The sequence below is a fragment of the Hakea prostrata genome, chromosome 1, assembly GCF_041222555.1.
Source record: "Hakea prostrata isolate BN-2017 chromosome 1, UWA_Hpros_2, whole genome shotgun sequence".
Lineage (NCBI taxonomy): Eukaryota > Viridiplantae > Streptophyta > Magnoliopsida > Proteales > Proteaceae > Hakea > Hakea prostrata.
Window position 1 is genome coordinate 59,156,236 of NC_142600.1, and position 10,534 is coordinate 59,166,769.

Genomic DNA, 10,534 nt, shown 5'->3' on the forward strand with positions numbered 1-10,534 from the left:
ATGTGAAATTCCCTGACTTTACTAACCAATCTGGGTCTGATATGTATGAATATGCTTGTGTTTTGAAGGGGTGGGCTTTGGTAGTTTGTATTGAGAAGAGTTTTGGACAGCTTTTTATGTCGCCCCCTCCCCCCCCCCCCCCCCCCCCTCAGGAACATTTTCAGAAACTGAGGATTGAGAATGCAATGAGTTCATCAACAGCTACATCCAAACAGGTTATGGAAGCTGAGTTTATTTAATATCTAAGTTGTGCCTGCTTCTCTTCGGCTAAATTAATGCATTATTATTAGTTACTTCTGTTCACATTACTTGATATTGTAGCATTTGTAGTACTTTTTATTTCAGTCATAGATGACTTGGATTAGTATTCACAATTTGAGATCAAAAGAAGATTAAACATACCATAATGTTGCAGTTGATTACATGATTAAATATGTAAATGCTCACCCATTACTCCTGCTTGCTTTACTTGACTTACAAGTGTTGAGAAACAAGATATTGATAGAATGGCTTATCAATCAATGATCTCAAGCCCTCTATTTATAATTAAGAGGAAAGTACACTATTACATAAATACCCTAACTTGGGTAACAAAAAATATAAATTTACATAAATACAAACTCTAATTGAACTCCTAGTAGAATCCAATACTCCCCCTCAAGTTGAGGCATAGATATTAGTCATGCCCAACTTGCCTACAATAGGAAGGAAATCTCTTTCTTTCAAACCCTTAGTGAAAACATCTACTACTTGGTCTCCAAACCTCACAAAAGGCATGCAAATAATCCCTTGTTCCAGCTTTCCTTTGACAAAAAACCTGTCAATTTCAATGTACTTAGTTCGATCACGTTACACCAGATTATTAGCAATACTAATAGCAGCCTTGTTGTCACAATATAACATCATAGGGTTTGGAACTTGGACTCCAATATCTTACAACAAGCTTTTCAACCATAGTAGTTCACAAACTCCACGAACCATAGTTCTATATTCAGCTTTGGTACTGGATAAAGCTACCACATTCTATTTCTTACTTCTCCAAATAACTAGATTACTTCCAACAAAGGTACAGTAACCTGAAATTGACTTTCTGTCTAGAGATCCAGCTCAGTTTGCATCAGTTTATGCTTCTAATTTTAAATTATCAGTGGAAAACAGAAGTATTCCTTTTCTAGGAGTTCCCTTCAAATCCAGCTCAGTCTGCATCAGTGTAGTATTCTGGTAACAGCCTTCATATGAGCTAAATATAGATCATGTATGAATTGGCTCACTATCCCCACGGCATAAGCGATGTCTGGCCTGGTGTGGGAGAAGTAAATAAGCTTCCCTACCAGCCTTTGATATCTTCCTTTGTCCACTAGTTCTCCCTCTTTTTCTTTAAGTTTAGCTCCAGCTTCAATAGGGGTATCAACTACTTTACACCCCAACATTCCCACTTCTAATAATAAATCTAGGATAAACTTTCTTTGGGATAGGAATATACCCTTCTTTAATTGAGCCACCTCAATCCCTAAGAAATACTGTAATTTCACTAGATCTTTAATCTCAAACTCTCTGCCAAGAAAGTCCTTCAACCTTTGAATTTCTTCACCATCATTCCATGTGATGACAATATCATCTACATAAACAATAAGAAGTGTGATGTTAGTACCTAACTTCTTCACAAATAGTGTATGATCAGCGTTGCTTTGCTTGTACCAAATAGAAGTCATTGCCTTCAAGAGGCGTCCAAACTAGCATTTAGGAGATTGTTTTAACCCATAAGTTGACCTCTTCAACCGACAAACTTTCCCTGTAGTATTCATCAGAGAAACCATGTGGGATTTCCATATAGACTTCTTCCGCTAATTCCCCATGTAAGAAGGCATTCTTTACGTCTAGTTGGTGCAAGTTCCAGTCTTTGTTCACAGCTACAGATAACAGAACTCTAACAGTGTTTAGTTTAGCAACAGGGGCAAAAATCTCCTAATAATCAATCTCATAGGTCTGGGTAAACCCCTTTGCAACTAGTCTAGCTTTCAGCTTGTTGAGTGATCCATCCATATTTTGTTTAACCACATACACCCATTTACAGCCCACTGGTTTTTTTCCTGGAGGAAGTGTAACCAGTTGCCAAGTGTCATTTTTCTTCATTGCCTGCATTTCCTCTTACCATAGCTGCCTTTCATCTCTTATTAGCATAGGCTTCTTGCCAACTTTTAGGAACAGATATAGAGAATAGAGAGGATATAAAAGCACGGTAAGAGTCAGACAAAGAGTCATAACAGACATATTTGGCTACGGGATGCTAAGTGCAAGATCTGACTCCTTTTCTCACAGCAATAGGAAGATCAGAAGAAGATACCTTGAGGGGAACAGTAGAATATGATTCTGGAGCAGGAGACTGAAGTGGTAACGTGTCACCTTTTTCCACCTACTTTAGCCGGTTGTAATTCTTCCTCTGATAAGTCTGCACCACTTTATTTTGGTCAATCTGGTTTTGAAAGACCTCAATAGTGTGCCTCACAGGAGTGATCTCCCCCTGGCTAGGTTCTTCACATGGTTCAGAAAATGAAGGGGGAGGATTAGAGTCCTCAAGTATACTAACCGAAGTCTCCCCTTGGTCAGGAAACTCCTTTTGAACTCTTAAGTTGTGTTGGTGTGTGATAGGAAGATTTAAAGTTGGAAAGAACACCTCTCCTCTAGGACTCTCCCCTGGAGAAGTGTATAGTAAGGACAAGACTCATTAAAAATTACATCCATGGATACAATGGTTTTCCTGGAAGGAGGATGATAATATTGTACCCTTTCTGAATAGCAGAATACCCCAAAAGTATGCAGTGTAGGCTGCGGGGAGCCAGCTTACTCTAGTGGGTTGTGATTCTGGCATAACACACACATCCAAAAATCTTTGGGAGAATAATAAAAGAAGAGGCTCCCTGGAGAATCTCATTAGGACATTTAAAACCAAGTATCTTACTGGGCATCCTATTCATAAGGTAAGAAGCATTGAGTATAGCATCACTCTAGTATTGGTTAGGTACATTCATAGCAATCATAATTGAACGGGCTATCTCTAAAAGATGTCGATTCTTCCTTTCAGCAACCCCATTTTGGGCGGCCGTATCAACACAACTGGTCTAGTGTATTATGCCAAAGTCAGAGAAATATATTTGAAATTCACCATCAATATACTTGTGCCATTGTCACTGCGAAGGATCTTCATAGTGGCATTGAATTGAGTTTTAATCATATTATGAAAATCACAAAAACATCGAAAAACCTCATTTTTTTGGTTTTAAAAGATAAATCCATATAGAAAGAGAGTGACAATCAATAAAAGTAACAAAGTACCTATGGCCAGTAATAGACACACGTCGGCAGGGACCCCACACATCAGTATGAATGAGCATAAAAGGAATAGATATTCTATTATGAAGAGAAGGTAAATAAGTTGAACGAGTTGGCTTCGCAAAAATGCAGGCTTCACAAAAAAAATTATCCTCATTACAAGAAGAAACCAAATCAGGATATATTTTCTTAAGAGTTCCTAGAGGGGGGTGACCTAGCCTACGGTGCCACCTGTGAAGGTCTGATATTACCAAATGGACTGGATTAGAAGATGTAGTCAGAGCAGAAGCAGATCCTCCAATTGGCTCAAGCAAATAAAGTCCATTGTCTAATTTACCACGTCCAATCTCCTTCCCCATGACTAGATCCTGAAAGACACAGTAAGATGGGAAAAAGGTCACTTTACAATTCAAGTCATGTGTAAGACTACTGATAGAGAGCAAGTTAGTAAAGAAAGAGGGAACATATAAAACTTTAGACAAAGAAAGTGATGGGGAATGCTGAATGGTCCCTTTTCCAGCAATGGAAGAATAGGAGCCATCAGCAATTTGAACTTTATTCTTTCTAGAAGTTGGAGAATATTGTAAGAAAAAAGAGGATAAACCTGTCATATGATCTCTGACTCCTATATCAATGATCCAAGGAGTATAAACTGTAGAGACTTGGAAGCTTGTAAAAGTTTTATCTGTCAAGTGGTAGAGGTTGTAGAAGACTGCAGAATACGTCACAGAGTAACTAACTCCGCCTGTGAAAAACCAACGTCTGCAAAGGGTGTGGTGGAAACTATCTCAGAAAGATTAGCCTTTGGTTTTCCCTTTTTTTTAGCTCTTTTTTGCTCAAAATTAGTAGGCTTCCCATGCAGTTTCCAACAATTAGTCTTGGTATGATATGGTTTGTGACAGTGCTCACACTTGACAATCTCTTTAGCCGGATCAGAATTAGTGCGAATAGACTGTAAGGCTGATTTCTCCATAATAGGAGTATAAAGCATGGCTAATCGACGACTTTCCTCACACTGAACAAGAGCATAAGACTGTTCTAGTGTAGGAAAGGGAGAACGACTTAATACTTGCACTCTGATCTGATCATACTCCACATTTAAACCTGCCAAGAAGTCATATACCTGAATCTTATCAATGTGCTTCCTATAAGTAGTCACATCATCTGGGTTAGTGGGATGATAATCCCCATAATGATCCAACTCTTGCCAAAGAGATTGCAACACGGCATAATATTGGGCCACAGTCAATTCCTTTTGGGTAGTCTCATGAAGCTTCTTTCGTAGCTCATAAACTTGTGCATCATTCCCCAGCTGTCCATATGTTTCAGTAGTAGCCTTTTAGATTTGGGCTGCAGTATCAAGTAATAGATATCCACGGGCAATATTTGGAAGCATGGAATTCAAAAGAAATGACATAATAAGAGAGTCATTCGAGATCCATTTTTCCTGTGAAATGCCTGTGATAGTGGGTTTGATAATGGTGCCCGTAATGTGTCCAATAAGTCCTCTTCCAGCAATAGTCAGGTAAGCAGATTGGGACCAAATCAGATAATTGGTTCCATCAAATCTTACCGAAAGAGATTGAAGAGTGGGGTAAGAGCCAGTGCGAGCAGGAGTACCATCAAAAATTGTCATGTTGACAAAATTATCTGCAATTCTTCAATCTTCACCCTTTCGAAGTAGCAAAAATGTCAGAGAATGCAATAGCCAAACAATGATATGATCAATCTACTCTTCTTCTTCTTCTTTTTTTGTGTGGCTTAACAGAACAGTAGATTTGGAGAAAAAAACAATAATATGGTTTGGTTTGGTCTAAATTTAAAGAGAACCAAAATATGGTTCGGCCAAAGAGCAATAGGTCTAGTCTAAATTTAAAGAGAACCAAATATGGTTTGGTTTGGTCTAAATATAAAGAGAACCAAACATATGGTTCAGCCAAAGAGTAAGGGTTTAATGGGATTCTAAGTCTGAACCATCGTGGTGTTTCAAACTTTCAAAAGGTTACCTGGCTTCGTGGCGATGGCTGAAGGTGACTATGGCGGAACTTCGAAGGCGATGGCGATGGCGATGGCGATGTCTATGGTGGGTGAAGTACATTTGGTGGCTTCGATGGTGATGGTGAAGACAACGGCGGAGTTCTTCTTCTTTCCCTTTTTTTTGTTCTTGGTTTTGTCGAATCGAACTCACCGTATGCAGCGGTACTGAAGAACAGCCAGAAAGGGTGATGAGTTTTGATGGGTACTGAAGAACATCCAGAAAGAAAGGGCGATTGGTTTCGATGGGTCTTCAATGGGTTTGAAGAACTGCCAGAAAGAAAAGGCAATGGGCGATGGGTTTCGATACTCGTGACCAGTGACAGCGAGAGAGAGAGGTGAGGAGGTAGGTTCGACACTCCTCTTTTTTTTTCTCACTTCCCTAATCAAATTTAGGCTCTGATGCCATGTTGGGAAACACAATATTGGTAGAATGGCTTATCGATCAATGATCTCAAGCCCTCTATTTATAATTAAGAGGAAAGTACACTATTACATAAATACCCTGACTTGGGTATCAAAAAATAGAAATTTTCATGAATACAAACTCTAATTGAACTCCTAGTAGAATCCAACAAGTTACAACCAGTGTATGGAGTATTTATTTTTGTCTCATCTATTATGCCGTAGTGGATCACTGAGATACTGATAACGTATTTGTAGATTCGTACAACTGCTGTTGATTGTGTTCAACGTTGGCCCTAATAGGACACCTAATAGGTTCAAGTGATTTTTTTGCAGTTAACTAGAGGAAGAAAGAATGTGTTGTAAATTTATGTTAATAGTGTTAGTATTCTGCTGGAAGAAATGGAAAGAATAAATAATGTTTTGAGACTGTCTGACTATTCAAATCGATAAACGTCACCCCACACTTGAAAAGCGTGCAACTTGTAGACTGTCGTTGTTGTAATCATGTGTAGTAGTCGACTCATTCCTTTTAACAACTAGCAGGTCAAGTTAATGTATTGTCTCCAAGACCAATTAACATTCTATCTACAGAGTAATAATTTTCAATTTCTATTCGGAAGGGGGTTGAACTATTCCTTGAGAGAGTAACAAAATAACATACCTTTATATCTGTATAATCCCACTTTTTTTTTTTTGGGGGGGGGGGGGGGGGGGGGAGGGATGGGTAAACTTTTTACATAAAAGAGGGAGAAATGCACAAAAGTAGGCAACCTTAGATAATCTACTTTAGGGCCATAGAGGCTGAGATCCCTGATACAAGCAAGACAGGCCCTGCAAAAACTAGCAAAATTAGAACCCAATTATAAAACTCGAGTTCATATCTGTCAGCGGCAAATTCGTTAGGGAGCAAACTAATTTCTGGGGAATTAAAAACTAGACCAACCATATTGCCTACTGGTTGGTTTTGTTCCCTCCAAGCATGGAGAAATTCTTTCCTTCTCAGTCTGTTACTCCGATTCAGAATAACACTCTCATAAGACTGAACATTGCATTGTCCAACTATCCTTCCATTGAGTATATCTACTGCCAACTTTGAATAGGATCTGATGGAAACTTCAGGGAATCCTTTTGCAATCCATAAGCTGATACCCTTTTGGATGGCCAGCAGCTTCATACCCAGTATGGCATATTGGTACAATGGTCCCATTTCTAGTCAATCCTCTGAAGGCAACTCTATCATCTGTTAGGAAATCATTATATTGCAAGGCCATCGAACTACTTGATGGAAACCAAGAATATCTTGGTATGTGAACATTCCACATGATATGGATCCTCCCACTGCTTTGGATCCTTATCACTAGATAAGGATAGAGTGAAACACTTGGAAGTAACATGTTCTTTGATGGTCACTATTATTGGTATCTGGATTTCATTTTATCCCTGAATAACCTATGGTTCCTTTCAGTCCATACATGGAATACTTAGCATAGAGTGCCAAATTCCCTACCTAACTGATTTTATCTTCCTCTCTGAAGTAATAGAGAGCTGCTTCCTCCAAGGTTTTAGGTGGTTTATCAGTTGCTGAGCACGGCTGAAAACATCCTTTCAGTCCATACGTGGAATTCCTTAGCATAGAGTGCCAAATTCCCTACCTAACTGATTTTAACTTCCTCTCCGAAGTAATGAGGAGCTGCTTCCTCCAAGGTTTTAGGTGGTTTATCAGTTGCTGGGCACAGCTGAAACTGTCCTTCCAAACCAATGAGGTGAAACTGTATGTTAAGAATAAGCAACCCCTGGTCTCTGGGCTTCCCAACAGAATATGCAAGTATGCTGATCCTTATGAGATTGTCCCTAGTTGGCGAGGCATTCATAAGACTTCTCCAGGTAATTAAAAAATGTTTTGGGATGTTGCCTGTGAACAAAATGCAAGTGCTCCAATCCACCTTCCTCCCTCTCCTAGTAATATCCCAGGTAGACTTGGAAAGTGAATACTCCAGCTGAGTTTCCTGTGCAGACCACCTACTCTTTAGACTCTAAGTAAAGCTTTTGTAGATGAGTCAGCCATCCTCAAGCCGCTGCTAGTTCTGGAGAGAGATGAAACTAGTTTTCTAACTGCCAACTTCCTTCACTTAACTTAATATATTCCCACCACTAAGAGTCTTGTTGACCTCGACTCATATCTCACTCTCTCTCAAAAGCATCTGAGTAAAGGCTCATAGGGTGCCACCTGTCCATCCATAACCTTTAATCTACCCCATCACTGATCATTTTCTTAATGAAAGGCTCTACTTTATCCCTGTACATAAGAACTTCACGGTAGACCTAAAAGTGGTTTTAAAGAGTCTTCACCATCCAGATTGAAACATGTTTCAGATGTCTACTGCGCATCCATTTCACCCATAAACCCTCCTTTATTGGAACTATTCAATAAATCTGCTTCATGGATCCCACCACATATGTGTCTTTAATTCTTTTTAGCCGAAGCCCTCCTTAAAGCTTGCAGATGGAATTCGAAGAGATCAAGTGCATTTTCTTTTCCATAGTTGGGCCAGATCAAAGGAAGTTAGAAGATGTAGGTTCCAGTTTAGTTATCAGTGTACCTAGGAGGGCAAATAGTCTTTGACCAGTAGGATAGAGGAAATCAGCTGTAATCCTCTTGCAAAGGATAGGAATCCAGCTTCCCACCCTTTAAGCTTGCTTCCACTCAATCGAGAATAGGATTGCAATCAGTAACGGTGAATTTCCCTGAGACGAGAGGTTCCTGAAGATACCTAACAGGTTCCTTAGTTTCATTAAAGCCCATTAATTCTATTAGTTCAAGTTTATTAGTTTGAGTTGGATCCCTAAGATAATAGAAAGCTTATCCCTATAGATAACAAATTCAATCAAGGCCCCAAATAGGCATAGTAGACTTGTTGGAAGCCTACACAAAGATCATTAGGATCTGGTTGTCCACCTCTAACTTTCTCATCAGTCCTATAAATCCATCCATAGCTAGAGTAACCACGTAAAGGTAAAGAGGGGTCCCCCTGCCTTAAACCGTGTTCCCCTGAGAAATAGTTTACAAGGCTTCCCATTAATAAGAATATAGCATATAGGTCTCCAAACACAAGCTCTACACCCTGATGAACCTTCTTGGAAACCCCATAAGTTCCATATGTTCAAACAATTACTTCCTACTCAAAGGTCATATGCCTTCAAAGATCCACTTCATCACATCTGTAGGGAAAACTGTGTGTTGGGAAATCCCTCACCACATCATGGCAAACCAAAGGTATTATCAACTATGGATCTTCCTTTACGAAGGTAGACTAATTATCACTTACCAAATCACCCATAATACCTTGCATCTTATTAGAGATGATCTTGGTAATGAATTTATATTAGTGCATTACACAGAGCAATTGGCATATACCCAACAAAAGTAGACATATCTGCTTTTTTCTTGTAAAATTATTCTGTGATTTCTTTGATGTTGGTTATTACACACATTTTGATTATACGATCTCCCCCCCCCCTTTTCTATTTTACCATCAAAATTTTCTGTGGACTGGGGTATATATATCATATTGTCTTCTTTACTGGAAAGCTCTTCCATTGTATGCTCAACAGGAATCAGTTTGATGTTTTTTTAAACTTTTTCTATTGCAGATTTCTTATCTTCAGAACCTTGGTTGCACTGTAGTCCCTACATCCCGTCTCCATGCCTCTCACTTGATCGAGCAATACAAATCCCTGTGATGTGAAGTTGTAGCTTAGGATTTGGAGTTTTAAACCAATTTTGTATGTTAAGATGCAAAGATGATGTGAAAGTATCAAAGTATGCTACTATTGTTGTCTTCTCTTATGGTACTTAGTAGGAATGAGAGCGAGTTTATGTTGTAACTAAAATGAGTTTTCCTTTTAAGGTTATGTACTTCAAAGTGAATTTTCTTTGAAATGGTTGAAGCATCAATTTCATTCTTCTGAACAGCTATATTAAGCTTGGTTGCATATGTTATTCTGATACTGGACGTCCAGGTTCATTTCAGAAGTATTCAAGGCTTCAAGCAAGTACCTATTTTATGGTTTTATTGGTTGAAGTTTCTCAGCCCTCTACCAGGAAGCTCTTTTTTTCTCATGTTAGAGGGAATCATATGTAGTATTGGCTGTTGAGGTGACTGGTTCTGGCTATCTGAATTCAATTTGGTATTTCATCTATGGGGCCTAGCATCTCTGTTATTTAGTAGAGACACCAAACCTGATGCAATGGTTGAGTTATAAATTCATTCCATGGCTAATGAGTGAACTTGAACTGCTTCCGTGAACCAAAAACTGCTGATAGATGATCGTGTCCCCAAACCTTCCAACTGCTGATTTCTAGTATATGTATACCTTTTTAGATCTTATACACCTTAATCCTTTGCCATTTCTTAGTTTTAACGAATGCTTTGACCCCATTATCTCCGAAGGATGGTGATGTTTTCCTTCCAATTCCTGGAGGACCATTTATGTCACTATATTAACACACCCAAACGTTTCATTCTTTATCAAATCGGCATCATTATATCATCGAAAAGATATATAAAAAAAAATTACATGCGAGCCTCCCTGCTTTGCAGCCACTAACAATGCACCTCCCCCACTTTGTGAACCTTTCCAACCCCCTCCTCCCCAACAATTAACACCGTTATTTAGCTGTTAACTATTAAGGGGAAATTACCATCTTATCCTCAACAAATAAATAGATTAAGAATACAAAATGAAATCCCCCCCCCCAATT

At 38.9% G+C, this 10,534-nt stretch overlaps 1 protein-coding gene across 2 annotated transcripts in view; it reads left to right on the forward strand.

Moving 5' to 3' along the window:
- SRS2 (P-loop containing nucleoside triphosphate hydrolases superfamily protein) overlaps nucleotides 1-9,828 on the forward strand; it is a 75,892-nt gene extending 66,064 nt beyond the window's left edge. For both annotated transcript variants that reach the window (XM_089141160.1, XM_089141165.1), the window contains 2 exons: nucleotides 153-215; nucleotides 9,424-9,828. In XM_089141160.1, the coding sequence (XP_088997286.1) occupies nucleotides 153-215; nucleotides 9,424-9,513 (153 nt within the window). In that variant the 3' untranslated portion in view covers nucleotides 9,514-9,828. The remainder of the gene's footprint in view (nucleotides 1-152; nucleotides 216-9,423) is intronic.
- The last annotated feature ends 706 nt before the right edge of the window (nucleotides 9,829-10,534 follow it).